The sequence below is a fragment of the Panulirus ornatus genome, chromosome 34 (genome assembly GCF_036320965.1).
Source record: "Panulirus ornatus isolate Po-2019 chromosome 34, ASM3632096v1, whole genome shotgun sequence".
In the NCBI taxonomy this organism is placed as follows: domain Eukaryota; kingdom Metazoa; phylum Arthropoda; class Malacostraca; order Decapoda; family Palinuridae; genus Panulirus; species Panulirus ornatus.
In genome coordinates this window covers 9,489,847-9,509,116 of record NC_092257.1, presented here as the reverse complement: position 1 = coordinate 9,509,116, position 19,270 = coordinate 9,489,847, and the positions used below count along the sequence as shown (strand labels likewise).

The 19,270-nt window shown below is 42.9% G+C and overlaps 1 protein-coding gene across 2 annotated transcripts in view; it reads right to left on the bottom strand.

The window, feature by feature from the left end:
* LOC139759819 (transducin beta-like protein 2) overlaps nucleotides 1–18,418 on the bottom strand; it is a 296,157-nt gene extending 277,739 nt beyond the window's left edge. Inside the window, exon 1 of one of the 2 annotated variants that reach the window (XM_071682307.1) lies at nucleotides 17,724–18,418. In XM_071682307.1, the coding sequence (XP_071538408.1) occupies nucleotides 17,724–18,303 (580 nt within the window). In that variant the 5' untranslated portion in view covers nucleotides 18,304–18,418. The remainder of the gene's footprint in view (nucleotides 1–17,723) is intronic. The other variant, XM_071682309.1, reaches the window with a different exon arrangement.
* Between the last annotated feature and the right edge of the window lie 852 nt (nucleotides 18,419–19,270).

Sequence of the window (19,270 nt, the reverse complement as noted above, 5' to 3'; positions counted from 1 at the left end):
TCTTCCGCTGTCAGAGGAAATATTCTTTTTATTCATGGATTAACAGTCGTATTGGTGAACAGGAAGAAAAGGACGGGATTTCCGAGAGAGAGAGAGAGAGAGAGAGAGAGAGAGAGAGAGAGAGAGAGAGAGAGAGAGAGAGAGAGAGAGAGAGAGAGAGAATGTTTGACAATCAGGAAGGATATCTCCTGCTGTTTATAATGAAGTTGCTTAATCTCTCTCTCTCTCTCTCTCTCTCTCTCTCTCTCTCTCTCTCTCTCTCTCTCTCTCTCTCTCTCTCTCTCTCTCTCTCTACACACACACACACACACACACACACACACACACACACACACACACACATCCAGGAGGTAGGTTAGCGTAACTGACCATGAGTCACCACGTTCCTGTCCGGGATCTGTAACGCATTGGTTCGAGTCATGGGAGCGGCAGTCGGCCTACGTTGAAACCCAGACGTTCATCCTCTCATTGGGGATGCTCGAAAATGGATACCTGGCTTCGGCTGGTGTGTGTGTGTGTGTGTGTGTGTGTGTGTGTGTGTGTGTGTGTGTGTGTGTGTGTGTGTGTGTGTGTGTGTACATAAGAATAAAGACACTGAACATATATATGCAAGATTAAGAGACGGGGCAACACGAAGGAAAACTCTCCCCGTAACACACGATAAGTGCAGAGAGTAAGAGAGTAATGTTTCTCTCTCTATATATACATATATATATATATATATATATTGGAAAGGATCACAAGTCCTATATATATTGTGATCCTTTCCAATATATATATATATTTCGTCTGTTTCCTTGCGCTGCCTCGCTGGTGCGGGGGACGGCGACGGGGCAAAGTGAATAAATAGATAAATATATATAGGGGAGAAAGAATACTTCCCACGTATTCCCTGCATGTCGTAGAAGGCGACTAAAAGGGAAGGGAGCGGGGGGCTGGAAATCCTCCCCTCTCATTTTTTTTTTAAATTTTCCAAAAGAAGGAACAGAGAAGGGGGCCATATGAGGATATTCCCTCAAAGGCCCAGTCCTCTGTTCTTAACGCTACCTCGCTAATGCGGGAAATATATATATATATATATATATATATATATATATATATATATATATATATGGGTCAAGTCAATTGGGAGGTGAGTTTGAATGGAGAAAAACTGGAGGAAGTGAAGTGTTTTAGATATCTGGGAGTGGATCTGGCAGCGGATGGAACCATGGAAGCGGAAGTGGATCATAGGGTGGGGGAGGGGGCGAAAATTCTGAGAGCATTGAAGAATGTGTGGAAGTGGTTTGGGCACATGGAGAGAATGAGTGAGGAAAGATTGACCAAGAGGATATATGTGTCGGAGGTGGAGGGAACGAGGAGAAGAGGGAGACCAAGTCAATTGGGAGGTGAGTTTGAATGGAGAAAAACTGGAGGAAGTGAAGTGTTTTAAATATCTGGGAGTGGATCTGGCAGCGGATGGAACCATGGAAGCGGAAGTGGATCATAGGGTGGGGGAGGGAGCGAAAATTCTGGGGGCCTTGAAGAATGTGTGGAAGTCGAGAACATTATCTCGGAAAGCAAAAATGGGTATGTTTGAAGGAATAGTGGTTCCAACAATGTTGTATGGTTGCGAGGCGTGGGCTATGGATAGAGTTGTGCGCAGGAGGATGGATGTGCTGGAAATGAGATGTTTGAGGACAATGTGTGGTGTGAGGTGGTTTGATCGAGCGAGTAACGTAAGGGTAAGAGAGATGTGTGGAAATAAAAAGAGCGTGGTTGAGAGAGCAGAAGAGGGTGTTTTGAAGTGGTTTGGGCACATGGAGAGAATGAGTGAGGAAAGATTGACCAAGAGGATATATGTGTCGGAGGTGGAGGGAACGAGGAGAAGAGGGAGACCAAATTGGAGGTGGAAAGATGGAGTGAAAAAGATTTTGTGTGATCGGGGCCTGAACATGCAGGAGGGTGAAAGGAGGGCAAGGAATAGAGTGAATTGGAGCGATGTGGTATACCGGGGTTGACGTGCTGTCAGTGGATTGAATCAAGGCATGTGAAGCGTCTGGGGTAAACCATGGAAAGCTGTGTAGGTATGTATATTTGCGTGTGTGGACGTATGTATATACATGTGTATGGGGGGGGGGGGGTGGGCCATTTCTTTCGTCTGTTTCCTTGCGCTACCTCGCAAACGCGGGAGACAGCGACAAAGTATAATAAAAAAAAAAAAAATATATATATATATATATATATATATATATATATATATATATATATATATATATATATATATATACATCCCTGAAGATAGTAGAGGAAAAATACTTTCCACGTCTTCTCTTGCGTGTCGTAGAAGGCCACTACAGGAGCATGAGGAGGGGGGCTGGAAATCCTCCTCTCCAGTATAATTTTCCAAAAGAAGAAACACAGGGAAGTGGGCCATATGAGTAGTTTTCCCTCTAAGGCTCAGTCCTCTGTTCTCAATGCTTGTGCAAAAGATGCTTGTGGCATGAGAAATGTGGGAGGTGGGCAGATTACAAAGGGTAGTGAGTGGTGGGATGAAGAAGTAAGATTGTTAGTGAAAGAGAAGAGAGAGGCATTTGGACGAGTTTTGCAGGGAAATAGTGCAAATGACTGGGAGATGTATAAGGGGAAGAGGTCAAGAGAAAAGTGCAAGAGGTGAAAAAGAGGGCAAATGAGAGTTGGGGTGAGAGAATATCATCAAATTTTAGGGAGAATAAAAAGATGTTTTGGAAGGAGGTAAATAAAGTGCGTAAGACAAGAGAACAAATGGGAACATCGGTGATGGGGACAAATGGGGAAGTAATAACAAGCAGTAGTGAAGTGAGAGGGATATGGAGTGAGTATTTTGAAGGTTTATTGAATGTGTGTGATGACAGAGTGGTAGATACAGGGTGAAGAGAGAATGAGTTGGTAAACAAAGAAGAGGTACTGAAAGTTTTGCGGAAGATGAAAGCCGGCAAGGCGGCGGGTTTGGATGGTATTGCTGTGGAATTTTAAAAAAAAGGGGGGTTACTGTGTTGTTGACTGGTTGGTGAGGATATTTAGTGTATGTATGGTTGATGAGGATATTCAGTGTATGTATGGTTGATGGTGACGTGCCTGAGGATTGGCGGAATGCATGTATAGTGCCATTGTACAAAGGCAAAGGTGATAAGGGTGAGTGTTCAAATTACCTAGGTATGAGTTTGTTGAGTATTCTGGGAAATTGTATGGGAGGGTATTGATCGAGAGGGTGAAGGCATGTACAGAGCACCAGATTGGGGAGGAGCAGTGTGGTTTCAGAAGTGGTATGTGAGAAATACTTAGAAAAGCAGATGGATTTGTATGTCGCATTTATGGATCACGAGAAGGCATATGATAGAGTTGATGAAGATGCTGTGTGGAAGATATCAAGAGTATATGGTGTGGGAGGTGACTTGCTAGAAGCAGTGAAAAGTTTTTATCAAGGATGTAAGGCATGTGTACGAGTAGGAAGAGAAAGAAGTGATTGGTTCCCAGTGAATGTCGGTTTGCGGCAGGGGTGTGATGGTTGTTTAATTTGTTTATGGATGGGGTTGCTAGGAAGTTGAATACAAGAGTTTTGGAGAGAGGGGCAACTATGCAGTCTGTTGTGGATGAGAGGGCTTGGGAAGAGAGTCAGTTCTCGTTCGCTGATGATATAGCACTGGTGGTTGATTCGAGTGAGAAACTGCAGAAGTTAGTGACTGAATTTGGTAAAGTATGTGAAAGAAGAAAGCTGAGAGTAAATGTGAATAAGAGCAAGGTTATTAGGTTCAGTAGGGTTGAGGGACAAGTCAATTGGGAGGTAAGTTTGAATGGAGAAAAACTGGAGGAAATGAAGTGTTTTAGAAATCTGGGAGTGGATTTGGCGGCGGATGGAACCATGGAAGCGGAAGTAAGTCATATGGTGGGGGGGGGGGGAGGTTGCGAAGGTTCTGAGAGCGTTGAAGAATGTGTGGAAGGCGAGAAAGTTATCTCGGAATGCAAAAATTGGTATGTTTAAGGAATAGTGGTTCCAATAATGTTGTATGGTTGTGAGGCGTGGGTGACAGATAGGGCTGTGTGGAGGAGGGTGAATGTGTTGGAAATGAGATGTTTGAGGACAATATGTGGTGTGAGGTGGTTTGATCGAGTGAGTAATGAAAGGGTAAGAGAAATGTGTGGTAATGAAAAGAATGTGGTTGAGAGAGCAGAATAGGGTGCATTGAAATGGTTTGCATGATTTTTGTAGGGAAACAGTGTGGAAAGATTGACAAAGAGGTTACATGTGTCAGATGTGAAGGGAACGAAAGTGGGAGACCAAATTGGAGGTGGAAGGATGGAGCGAAAAAGATTTTGAGCGATCGGGGCTTAAACATACAGGTGGGTGAAAGTAGTGCAAGGAATAGAGTGAATTGGAACGATGTGGTATACCAGGAGCGACGTGCTGTCAGTGGATTGAACCAGGTCACGTGACGTGTCTGGGGGTAAACCATAGAAAGTTTTGTGGGGCCTGGATGTGGAAAGGGAGCTGTGGTTTCAGTGCATTACACTTGACAGCTAGAGACTGAGTGTGAACAAATGTGGCTTTTGTTGTAGTTTCCTGGCGCTACCTAGCGCGCACGTAGGGGAGGGGGGTGTCATGTCTGGCGGGGTGGCGGCGAAATGGATGAAAGCAGCATGTATGAATATGTAGATGTATATATATATATATATATATATATATATATATATATATATATATATATATATATATATATATATATATATATAATGAACGAAGTAAATTGAATAATCAGTGAATGTAAGCACTATGAGTGCAAGTAAGATAATGGTAGAAGAACAATGCCCAACGTTTGACGACGTGGAATACGATGGTATTCGCTCCTTAAGGGACGAGTGATCGCAAAATTAGAAATCTAATTCTCCATTATCTCTTTTGCAGGGAAAATTGACATGACTGACTCTTGATATGCTAATCAGTCGGTCACTTTCAATCCACTGGCGGGCTCTCTCTCTCTCTCTCTCTCTCTCTCTCTCTCTCTCTCTCTCTCTCTCTCTCTCTCTCTCTCTCTCTCTCTCTCTCTCTCTCTCTTTAACGTTAGGTAACAACCATAGTCGAACATACAGAAATCCTCAACAGGAAAATCAGACAAAGTCTTGGAACGCACATCAGGACAAACGTCATACACCGGCGACTTGACTAATGTTCAGGTTAAAGGCCACCAAGCCATCATGGCCATGGATCGTCCCGTCCTGCTGATCGTACAAGTTTAGGGCTGGAGTTCTGTCTGCTCCACGTTACGCTACCAGGCTGTTGTGCCTGACCAAGCAGCAACAAACATTGCTTATTCCCAGCATGCTTAGGTTTAGCGTAGGAACGTAGTAACCAAATGTTGCTTTTTGGTGCCATATATATATATATATATATATATATATATATATATATATATATATATATATATATATATATATATATATATATAAACCTGAAACTGTATTGGACTAGAAAATACATCAAGTCTCGATGAAGTGTGGTTTTAACCTTCACACTTTACGAAAGTGTGTTATTTTACTTCATCGTATATATATATATATATATATATATATATATATATATATATATATATATATATATATATATATATATATATATATATATATATATATATATATATTGATAGATAGATAGATAGATAGATAGACAGACAGATAGATAGATAGATAATATAGATATATCATGCACACACACACACACACACACACTCATAAAGTAATGCTAGGCTACTCTTAGCATATTTAGTAATGGAACTATTACTATGATCTTGCCCGTGTCCCCTCAGTTGTGTACATACTTCGCGATGAAGAAAACACTACTGCCGTGTGAATGCTAGGCCACCAGGGAAATGGCAAGGTAAGACCTTAGGAGAAGGTAAGGAAAAAAATGCCACGTGATATGCCCCACACCTCGGGTGGTGCAGCAGTGTGTGTGCGATGGCTGGACGCATGTCAATCCCCACAGCCACCACCACCCTCCAACCCCTGCAAAAGAATGGCCTCTATAGCCTAGCCGGGGTGACGTGGAAGCTGGCTGGGGTTAGAGACCTCCCGAATATGCTTTCTAATGTTCATGTTTTTTCCCTCAGACTCAACGGCGGGGAGTTGGGAGGAAGGTGCTGACAGGAAGAGCCTTTCGTAATTTTGGACTTAGTTGGCAGCCTAGTACCGTACGCGCCCCTGTAGCACCGTGTAGATTAACACCCTAAGCACGACCCTGGGTTTTGATAACGTAGCTAATGTATCACCTAACCCTCAGAGGGCCAGGTCGCCATGGGCATGAGCCGTGTTTGAAAAACCCTACCGTAGTGCTAGATGGTCGTACAGTCTTGCTCAAGGCGATAACGTTGTGCTCTGGAGCTTAAGAATAACATGGGACCGAAGGTAATAGCAGTGGTAACATCTCGGTGTCACCTGTGGATACCTGCTCTCCTGTATGAACGCCGGCTTGGGCTACACACACACACACACACACACACGGCACCACCTGCCTCCCAGGCTACACGTGATGACCTTCAGACAGTAACTTACCTCTGCTGATAGGGATTAATCAAAGGTTTAAATTCAGGGAACAGAGGGAAATGGCGTCAAGGTGCTTTCTACCTTCAAATAGAAGGTTTAAAGGTCATCGTTAATTCTTCATTATATAAAATGAATATTAAGTCCATCCTTGACATCGTTCGCTCAGATGATTTTTGGTTTATGAATGGCTCTGCCAAATGTCTCCGTAATAGTTTTTCTGAGGAATTCCGTGATGGAATTGAATAACTATATAGTCATACTAAGAAAGTGGTTTACTTCCTTGAAAACTACGGGACGACCCTTCACCAACAACATGACCCTTGAGCTCAACTTCAGTGTCATGGCAGTGCTTCAGGGCTCTTCAGTGCACGAAATAATTTCGGGCAGAAATATTCTTCTTTAGGTATAACAGAACCACACCGCGCAAATAGGTCAAGAAACAGAGAACAGTGCATCACTGATGAAATCCAATTAATCCTGCCATATTATATATTATATATATATATATATATATATATATATATATATATATATATATATATATATATATATATATATATATATATTTATCTATTTATTTATTTTTCTTTATTTTGCTTTGTCGCTGTCTCCCGCGTTTGCGAGGTAGCGCAAGGAAACAGACGAAAGAAATGGCTCAACCCACCCCCATACACATGTATATATATACACGTCCACACACGCAAATATACATACCTATACATCTCAATGTACACATATATATACACACACAGACACATACATATATACTCATGCACACAATTCACACTGTCTGCCTTTATTCATTCCCATCGCCACCTCGCCACACATGGAATGCCATCCCCCCCCCTCATGTGCGCGAGGTAGCGCTAGGAAAAGACAACAAAGGCCCCATTCGTTCACACTCAGTCTCTAGCTGTCATGCAATAAAGCCAGAAACCACAGCTCCCTTTCCACATCCAGGCCCCACAGAACTTTTTATTTCCACACATCTCACTTACCCTTACATTACTTACTCGATCAAACCACCTCACACCACACATTGTCCTCAAACATCTCATTTCCAGCACATCCACCCTCCTGCGCACAACTCTATCCATAGCCCACGCCTCGCAACCATACAACATTGTTGGAACCACTATTCCTTCAAACATACCCATTTTTGCTTTCCGAGATAATGTTCTCGACTTCCACACATTCTTCAAGGCTCCCAGGATTTTCGCCCCCTCCCCCACCCTATGATTCACTTCCGCTTCCATGGTTCCATCCCCTGCCAGATCCACTCCCAGAAATCTAAAACACTTTACTTCCTCCAGTGTTTCATATATATATTTATTTATTTATTATACTTTGTCGCTGTCTCCCGCGTTTGCGAGGTAGCGCAAGGAAACAGACGAAAGAAATGGCCCAACCCCCCCCCCCCCATACACATGTATATACATACGTCCACACACGCAAATATACATACCTACACAGCTTTCCATGGCTTACCCCAGACGCTTCACATGCCTTGATTCAATCCACTGACAGCACGTCAACCCCGGTATACCACATCGCTCCAATTCACTCTATTCCTTGCCCTCCTTTCACCCTCCTGCATGTTCAGGCCCCGATCACACAAAATCTTTTTCACTCCATCTTTCCACCTCCAATTTGGTCTCCCTCTTCTCCTTGTTCCCTCCACCTCCGACACATATATCCTCTTGGTCAATCTTTCCTCACTCATCCTCTCCATGTGCCCAAACCACTTCAAAACACCCTCTTCTGCTCTCTCAACCACGCTCTTTTTATTTCCACACATCTCTCTTACCCTTACGTTACTCACTCGATCAAACCACCTCACACCACACATTGTCCTCAAACATCTCATTTCCAGCACATCCATCCTCCTGCGCACAACTCTATCCATAGCCCACGCCTCGCAACCATACAACATTGTTGGAACCACTACTCCTTCAAACATACCCATTTTTGCTTTCCGAGATAATGTTCTCGACTTCCACACATTCTTCAAGGCCCCCAGAATTTTCGCCCCCTCCCCCACCATATGATCCACTTCCGCTTCCATGGTTCCATCCGCCGCCAGATCCACTCCCAGATATCTAAAACACTTCACTTCCTCCAGTTTTTCTCCATTCAAACTCACCTCCCAATTGACTTGACCCTCAACCCTACTGTACCTAATAACCTTGCTCTTATTCACATTTACTCTTAACTTTCTTCTTCCACACACTTTACCAAACTCAGTCACCAGCTTCTGCAGTTTCTCACATGAATCAGCCACCAGCGCTGTATCATCAGCGAACAACAACTGACTCACTTCCCAAGCTCTCTCATCCCCAACAGACTTCATACTTACCCCTCTTTCAAAAACTCTTGCATTCACCTCCCTAACAACCCCATCCATAAACAAATTAAACAACCATGGAGACATCACACACCCCTGCCGCAAACCTACATTGACTGAGAACCAATCACTTTCCTCTCTTCCTACACGTACACATGCCTTACATCCTCGATAAAAACTTTTCTCTACTTCTGACAACTTGCCTCCCACCCCATATATTCTTAGCACCTTCCACAGAGCATCTCTATCAACTTTATCATATGCCTTCTCCAGATCCATAAATGCTACACACAATTCCATTTGTTTTTCTAAGTATTTCTCACATACATTCTTCAAAGCAAATACCTGCTCCACACATCCTCTACCACTTCTGAAACCACACTGCTCTTCCCCAATCTGATGCTCTGTACATGCCTTTACCCTCTCAATCAATACCCTCCCATATAATTTACCAGGAATACTCAACAAACTTATACCTCTGTAATTTGAGCACTCACTCTTATCCCCTTTGCCTTTGTACAATAGCACAATGCACGCATTCCGCCAATCCTCAGGCACCTCACCATGAATCATACATACATCAAATAACCTTACCAACCAGTCAACAATAGTCACCCCTTTTTTAATAAATTCCACTGCAATACCATCCAAACCCGCTGCCTTGCCGGCTTTCATCTTCCGCAAAGCCTTTACTACCTCTTATCTGTTTACCAAATCATTTTCCCTAACCCTCTCACTTTCCACACCACCTCGACCAAAACACCCTATATCTGCCACTCTATCATCAAACACATTCAACAAACCTTCAAAATACTCACTCCATCTCCTCACATCACCACTACTTGTTATCACCTCCCCATTTGCCCCCTTCACTGAAGTTCCTATTTGCTCCCTTGTCTTGCACACTTTATTTACCTCCTTCCAATGCATCTTTTTATTCTCCCTAAAATTTAATGATACTCTCTCACCTCAACTCTCATTTGCCCTCTTTTTCACCTCTTGCACCTTTCTCTTGACCTCATGTCTTTCTTTATACATCTCCCACTCATTTGCATTTTTCCCTGCAAGGCAGCGAGTTTGGATGGTATTGCAGTGAAATCATTAAAAGAGGGGATGATTGTGTTGTTGACTGGTTGGTAAGGTTATTTAATGTATGTATGACTCGTGAGGTCCCTGAGGATTGGCGGAATGCTTGCATAGTGCCATTGTACAAAGGCAAAGGGGATAAAGGTGAGTGCTCAAATTACAAAGGTATAAGTTTGTTGAGTATTCCTGGGAAATTATATGGGAGGCTATTGATTTAGAGGGTGAAGGCATGTACAGAGCATCAGATTAGGGAAGAACAGTGTAGTTTCAGAAGTGGTAGAGGATGTGTGGATCAGGTGTTTGCTTTGAAGAATGTATGTGAGAAATACTTAGAAAAGCAAATGGATTTGTATGTAGCATTTATGGATCTGGAGAAGGCATATGATAGAGTTGATAGAGATGCTCTGTGGAAGGTATTAAGAATATATGGTGTGGGAGGCAAGTTGTTAGAAGCAGTGAAAAGTTTTTATCGAGGATGTATGTCTTGTGTACAAGTAGGAAGAGAGGAAAGTGATTGGTTTTCAGTGAATGTTGGTTTGCGGGAGGGGTGCGTGATGACTCTAGGATTGTTTGATTTGTTTATGGATGGGGTTGTTAGGGAGGTGAATGCAAGAGTTTTGGAGAGAGGTCCAAGTATGCAGTCTGTTGTGTATGAGAGAGCTTGGGAAGTGAGTCACTTGTTGTTCGCTGATGATACAGTGCTGGTGGATGATTCGGGTGAGACACTGCAGAAGCTGGTGACTGAGCTTAGTAAAGTGTGTGAAAGAAGAAAGCTGAGAGTAAGTGTGAATAAGAGCAAGGTTATTAGGTACGGTAGGGTTGAGGGATAAGTCAACTGGGAGGTACGTTTGAATGGAGAAAAACTGGAGGATTAAAGTGTTTTAGATATCTGGGAGTGGATTTCGCAGCGGATGGAACCTTGGGAGCTGAAGTGAGTGATAGGGTTGGGGAGGGGGCGAAAGTTTTGGGAGCGTTGAAAAATGAGTGGAAGGCGAGAACATTATCTCTGAAAGGAAAAATGGGTGTGCTTGAAGGAGTGGTGGTTCCAACAATGTTATATGGTTGCGAGAAGGGGCCATAGATAGAGTTGTGTGGAGGAGAGTGGACATGCTGGAAATGAGATGTTTGAGGACAATATGTGGTGTGAGGTGGCTTTACCGAGTAAGTAATGAAAGGGTAAGAGAGATGTGTGGCAAGAAAAAGAATGTGGTTGAGAGAGCAGAAGAGGGTGTTTTGAAATGGTTTGGTCACACGGAGAGAATGAGTGAGGAAAGATTTACCAAGAGGATTTATGTGTCAGAGGTGGAGGGAACGAGGAGAATTGGGAGACCAAATTGGAGGTGGAAGGATGGAGTGAAAAAGATTTTGAGTGATCGGGGCCTGAACATGCAAGAGGGTGAAAGGCCTGCAGGGAATAGAGTGAACTGGAACGTTGTGGTACACCGGAGTCGACGTGCTGTCAATGGATTGAACCAGGGCATGTGAAGCGTCTGGGGTAAACCATGGAAAGTTTTGTGGGGCCTGGATGTGGAAAGGGAGCTGTGGTTTCAGTGCATTATACATGCATATACATGTGTGGACGTGTATGTATATACATGTGTATGTGGGTGGGTTGGGCCATTGTTTCGTATATACGTGCATTACCACACACGCACATATACAAACCTATAAATCTCAACGTATACATATATATATACACACATACACATATACATATATACACATGTACATTCTTCATACCGTCTGCCCTTATTCATTCCCGTCGCCACTCCGCCACACCTGAAATGAAAACCCCCTCCCCCCGCATGTGCTCGAGGTAGCACTAGGAAAAGACAACAAAGGCCACATTCGTTCACACTCAGTCTCTAGCTGTAATGTATAATGCACCGAAACCACAGCTCCCTTTCAACATCCAGGCCCCACACAACTTTCCATGGTTTACCTCAGGCGCTTCACATGCCCTGGTTCAATCCACTGACAGCAAATCGACCCCGGTATACCACATCGTTCCAATTCACGCTATTCCTTGCACGCCTTTCACCCTCCTGCATGTTCAGGCCCCGATCACTCAAAAAGGGTATGTTTGAAGGAATGGTGGTTCCACCAATGTTATATGGTTGCGAGGCGTGGGCTGCAGATAGAGTTGTGCGGAGGAGGGTGGATGTGCTGGAGCGTGGATGTGCTGGAAATGAGATGTTTGAGGATAATATGTGGTGTGAGGTGGTTTGATCGAGTAACTAACGAATGGGTAACAGAGATGTGTGGTAGTAAAAAAGAGTGTGGTCGAGAGAGCAGAAGAGGGTGTTTTGAAATGGTTTGGTCACATGGAGAGAACGAGCGAGGAAAATTGACAAAGAGGATATATGTGTCAGAGGTGGAGGGAACGAGGAGAAGTGGGAGACCAAATTGGAGGTGGAAAGATGGAGTGAAAAAGTTTTATATATAAGAATAAAGTGCATTTGTATGATATATATATATATATATATATATATATATATATATATATATATATATATATATATATATATATATATATATATATATATAGATAGATAGATAGATAGATAGATAGATAGATAGATAGATTTTTCAAACTATTTGCCATTTCCCGCGTTAGCGAGGTAGCGTTAAGAACAGAGGACTGGGCCTTCGGGGGAATATCCTCACCTAGCCCCCTTCTCTGTTCCTTCTTTTGGAAAATAAAAAAAAAAAAAGAGAGAGGGGAGGATTTCCAGCCCCCCGCTCCCTCCCCTTTTAGTCGCCTTCTATGAAACGCAGGGAATACGTGGGAAGTATTCTTTCTCCCCTATCCCCAGGGATGATATATATGTATATATATATATATATATATACCATACAAAGCTCCATCAGCCAGGATCGAACCTGGGACCCCTTGTGCAAGAGGCAGTCATGCTAACCGCTAGGCTAAGGGACTGTATAAATAGGAAACAATTATTCGAAATACTAAGTACTCGAATACCCTTCGTCTCACTATGGTGAGCAACGGGGTCTATCGGTTGTTTCCGAACAGAACACATAGCCAGCTGATAGCGTTTTACCGAACCTGACTGTACAACGCGGAGTTATATGAATACGAATAAGGTGTATATGAACGCGCACCTTCATAGAACATACAAAGCTCCAACAGCCAGGATCGAACCTGGGACCCCTTGTGCAAGAGGCAGGCATGCTAACCGCTAGGCTAAGGGACTGTATAAATAGGAAACAACTATTCGAAATACTAAGTACTCGAATACCCTTCGTCTCACTATGGTGAGCAACGGGGTCTATCGGTTGTTTCCGAACAGAACACATAGCCAGCTGATAGCGTTTTACCGAACCTGACTGTACAATGCGGAGTTATATGAATACGAATAAGGTGTATAGGAACGCGCACCTTCACAGAACATACAAAGCTCCAACAGCCAGGATCGAACCTGGGACTCCTTGTGCAAGAGGCAGGCATGCTAACCGCTAGGCTAAGGGACTGTATAAATAGGAAACAACTATTCGAAATACTAAGTACTCGAATACCCTTCGTCTCACTATGGTGAGCAACGGGGTCTATCGGTTGTTTCCGAACAGAACACATAGCCAGCTGATAGCGTTTTACCGAACCTGACTGTACAACGCGGAGTTATATGAATACGAATAAGGTGTATATGAACGCGCACCTTCATAGAACATACAAAGCTCCAACAGCCAGGATCGAACCTGGGACCCCTTGTGCAAAAGGCAGGCATGCTAACCGCTAGGCTAAGGGACTGTATAAATAGGAAACAACTATTCGAAATACTAAGTACTCGAATACCCTTCGTCTCACTATGGTGAGCAACGGGGTCTGTCGGTTGTTTCCGAACAAGCCTAGCGGTTAGCATGCCTTCCTCTTGCACAAGGGGTCCCAGGTTCGATCCTGGCTGTTGGAGCTTTGTATGTTCTATGAAGGTGCGCGTTCATATACACTTTATTCGTATTCATATAACTCCGCGTTGTACAGTCAGGTTCGGTAAAACGCTATCAGCTGGCTATGTGTTCTGTTCGGAAACAACCGATAGACCCCGTTGCTCACCATAGTGAAACGAAGGGTATTCGAGTACTTAGTATTTCGAATAGTTGTTTCCTATTTATACAGTCCCTTAACCTAGCGGTTAGCATGCCTGCCTCTTGCACAAGGGTCCCAGGTTCGATCCTAGCTGATGGAGCTTTGTATGTTCTATGAAGGTGCGCGTTCATATACACCTTATTCGTATTCATATAACTCCGCGTTGTACAGTCAGGTTCGGTAAAACGCTATCAGCTGGCTATGTGTTCTGTTCGGAAACAACCGATAGACCCCGTTGCTCACCATAGTGAGACGAAGGGTATTCGAGTACTTAGTATTTCGAATAGTTGTTTCCTATTTATACAGTCCCTTAGCCGAGCGGTTAGCATGCCTGCCTCTTGCACAAGGGGTCCCAGGTTCGATCCTGGCTGTTGGAGCTTTGTATGTTCTATGAAGGTGCGCGTTCATATACACCTTATTCGTATTCATATATATAACTCCGCGTTGTACAGTCAGGTTCGGTAAAACGCTATCAGCTGGCTATGTGTTCTGTTCGGAAACAACCGATAGACCCCGTTGCTCACCATAGTGAGACGAAGGGTATTCGAGTACTTAGTATTTCGAATAGTTGTTTCCTATTATATAGTCCCTTAGCCTAGCGGTTAGCATGCCTGCCTCTTGCACAAGGGGTCCCAGGTTCGATCCTGGCTGTTGGAGCTTTGTATGTTCTATGAAGGTGCGCGTTCATGTGCACTTTATTCGTATTCATATAACTCCGCGTTGTACAGTCAGGTTCGGTAAAACGCTTTCAGCTGGCTATGTGTTCTGTTCGGAAACAACCGATAGACCCCGTTGCTCACCATAGTGAGACGAAGGGTATTCGAGTACTTAGTATTTCGAATAGTTGTTTCCTCTTATACAGTCCCTTAGCCTAGCGGTTAGCATGCCTGCCTCTTGCACAAGGTGTCCCAGGTTCGATCCTGGCTGATGGAGCTTTGTATGTTCTATGAAGGTGCGCGTTCATATACACTTTATTCGTGTATATATATATATATATATATATTTTCATACTATTCGCCATTTCCCGCGTTAGCGAGGTAGCGTTAAGAACAGAGGACTGGGCCTTAGAGGGAATATCCTCACCTGGCCCCCTTCTCTGTTCCTTCTTTTAGAAAATTAAAAAAAAAAAAAAAAACGAGAGGGGAGGATACACACAAACCTATTCATATATGCACATAGACATAAAACTAGTAACAAAGAGAATAACAAAAACATCTAATAGCCATAAAACAGAAATGGATATTCAACACTCAATAAGAGAAAAAAGGTAAAGAGAACATAGACAAATAGATATATACAGAGAGAGAGAGAGAGAGAGAGAGAGAGAGAGAGAGAGAGAGAGAGAGAGAGAGAGAGAGAGAGAGAGAGAGAGAGAGAGAGAGAGAGAGAGAACTACCCAAGATCACCTATGACAAGATTTTGCTGGAGAGGAAGAGCTAGTTGGTGGCGCTCACCACACTTCTTGCTTTTTGGATAATAATGTTCCACTGTGCTGCCAACTGCATTACACAATCATCTACTCTGGGTTCATTTAGAACCGATTTCAACCACATCAAATTTTCTCTTAAATGTGTCTGTAGTTGTTTTATGCATTTTTCTGATTTTCCTTGTAGTTGCTAACAGATGTTCAAACTTCCTGGCTGGGCCATCATATATTTCCGTTTGATCTATATTTGGTATATTTCAAGACACACTTGCAAAGTTAACAGCTCTGTACTGTATCTTCCTTTCATATTTAATATATTTTTCTTCAATTTGTTGCCTTGTATACACTATCATATATCTTTCTCTTCTTTCTAGACGATAAAGTTCCAGTTCTTTCAGCCTTTCATGGCAGTTCAAATGCTCCATCCCTTCAATTTTGCCTGTGAAGTGGTTCTGAATTCTCTTTTAACTTACTTCTATTTGTTTTCCTGGTACCCATACAGTACCCCAGCATTCAATTTTTCTTCAAACATATACATTAAACATTTACAACAATAGTTTCTGTCTCTTGCAGAAGGTTCTTAAAATTACAAAACGTTAATTCTCACGATGGTCCCTGAATTCTAGTCTCTCTTTTACAGTTACAACCAAATCTTTTACTTTTGTTAGGCCTTTATGTATCATCACTACATTGTTACTTTTTCCAAACTCATTAGTTCAAATCTTTCTTCTGCCCGTTTGTGTACTAAATGTAAGTCTTTGCGTCTCCATTTCATCAGTTTCCAATACAGTCATTTTGCTTACTCTGGTATCATCAGCAAACTTCTTTGCTTTTTTTTTTTTTACAAAGGCTTTTTTTGCAAAGGCTTTTGACAAAGTAAATCATAGAATTTTACTAAAGAAAGATGGCGTCCCAGCTTCGTCTCTTCGATGTATATCAACTGACTTATATTTCTCTCTTGTGTCTCCCCTGATGATGTGATTATTACACGAAAGAGCACTTGGGAATTTTTCGTGTTTCATTTTCCCCGTGGACTCATAAGAATATCGATATGTGTGTGTGTGTGTGTGTGTGTGTGTGTGTGTGTGTGTGTGTGTGTGTGTGTGTAACCTCGATAAAAATTTCTCAGTCCAAGGAAGTCCATATCCCCCTGCTGATGACTGAAGCGCATCATTGAAACTTTAGAATTGTACAAAACATATTCACTCAACTTCCATTTCAAACAGCTACAGAGAATCCTTTCCCAATGACGGCCATGGATCAACTGTACACGTGACACTAAAGAACAAATCGATCATTTACGCGCTTATTTTCAACCTCTGTCTTTCCACACCTGGTAGGCTTCCGAAAATGTACCCATTTTTAGCAAAGATTTTGTCGGACAGCTGAACTTTATCTTATCCTCACATTCAAACGCTCCAGTATTTCAATTTTAGTCTAATTTTGATTTTCTGGTGAAATAAGACGAAAAATAAAAAAGGCACTTTACTAGTGTCAATGGCCACGAATTTCGTCCAAAAATCAAAAACGTTTGAAATTCTTAACCTTCATCACACACTTGGATACCTCTTCATGCACAGTTCTTACTTCCCGGGGTGGGTGTGAAGGTAAAATTGACAATTTCTAACCAAGAAAGGAAATTGAGTAGTCCCGTTGAAGAACTTCTTAGCTTAAAGGAATCTATCCTATTCATGCTACTGAGTATAGCGCAACCTTGACTTGTATGAAACTTTACATGAGTTGGGGGGCTGGGGTTATGGCCCTTAAACCCTCTTCGTGAAGGGATCCTTGGGTTGCATAATAATGATAATAATAATAATGATAATGATGATAATAATATCAATAATAATAATAATGATAATAATAATAATAATAATAATAATAATAATAATAATAGTAATGATAATGATAATTATCATTATTGTCATTATTATTATCATTAAAATAATGTTTATCATTTCCAAAGAGTTGCGTGAGGAAGTATTCTTTAGCTCGCGAATACCAATAAGATATATTACTTATGAAATCAAAATCTAACGATCATTCAACACATGCGAATAACATCATACTTACCCTTAATGGTCAGTAGGTCAAATGTCGTGGTATCATGAATAAAGGTAAAATCTTCGTGCTTATTTACAATGTCACAGGCCCCATTTACCTACTGCTAAATCAAACACCCGCTTGGAAACACAACTCTAACCACTTACTCCGGGTTTCCATTACAATGATTGAGAGCTGTATATCACACCGTGGAGGGTACTGGAGACGCCCCAGGAGCTCGTCCGCTGGAGGATAGACATAAGGCCAAACGAGCCCCGTATGTAGCACTCGATGGGGCGGAAAACATGGACGGCGCCCCACATGTAGCACTGGATGGGGCGGAACATATGGTCGGGGTCCCACATGTAGCACTGGATGGGGCGGAACATATGGTCGGGGTCCCACATGTAGCACTGGATGGGGCGGAACATATGGTCGGGGTCCCATATGTAGCACTGGATGGGGCGGAACATATGGTCGGAGTCCCACATGTAGCACTGGATGGGGCGGAACATATGGTCGGGGTCCCACATGTAGCACTGGATGGGGCGGAACATATGGTCGGGGTCCCACATGTAGCACTGGATGAGGCGGAAAACATGAACGGAGCCCCACATGTAGCACCAGATGGGGTGGTACATATGGTCGGGGCCCTACATGTAGCACTGGTTGGGGCGGAACATATGGACGGGGCTCCGAATGTAACACTGGATGGGGTGGGGGACCCCAGTATCTTCTTCCGTTCATCTGAACGTCCAGGGCTAAAACGTTCAGCAGTGTTCAAAGTTCAAATGTCTAGCAGAGTGTTTTGGTCTCAACTAGGCTACGATCTACGTCGTCGGCTAGGCTACGATCCACGAGCATCAGTCACAGAGACCAGCTCCCCGGAGAATACTGACCTCGTGTGACCCGTCCTTCTAGTATCCAATAATGGGTCAGGACCATTACCTGACCTTACTCCTAATACCTCTCTCCCCCTCCCCCCCCTCTTAATACCTCACGAAACCTACCTGTCCCAGAGCTTACCCCCTAACTCCCGTACCCTCTACCAGTCGTTGTCTTTATCGAAATATTAGAGAGAAGTTATCGCAGATCGTGTATGGTCGTGTTGAGACAAATTGTTTGCGTCTCCCGTAAATAGTGTGTTGGGACCTATAGACCTTCTCCTCCTCTTCAGTCCTACTCCAGGGCAAAATGACAAATCGACATAGTAGTCCGACATGGCAGTCCCGGTCAGGTCACGGCGTAAGTGCTGGATTACCTCAGATTATGTGTGTGTGTGTGTGTGTGTGTGTGTGTGTGTGTATGTGATTATTTGCACATCAAAAGGAGGAAATTCTACATTTCTAAGGCCCTACTTTTTACACCTTTGATATCATTTCACTTTTCAGATATTTTCTACACCTGTAGCACTCAGTTTCTTTACTGACTTATGCCACTCACTCACCGCTCTTACTACGAGAAAATATTCTTAATTTCCTTCACTAAATCGTTTTTCTTGCTGCGTTTTTGGATATTCACACAACTGGCTGTGTTTACTCTTACAATTCGATACTTACTGGTACTTCCTGATATGAAGACTTCCTGAATGAAGACTCCCCTCCCCAGATACGTTATCTTTTTCTAGGCTAAGTTAGTCGAGGTTGGATTAGGTATGGTTTGCACTCTAACCTAACCTAACCTAACCTGATTTAACCTAACCTAGTCTAGAAAG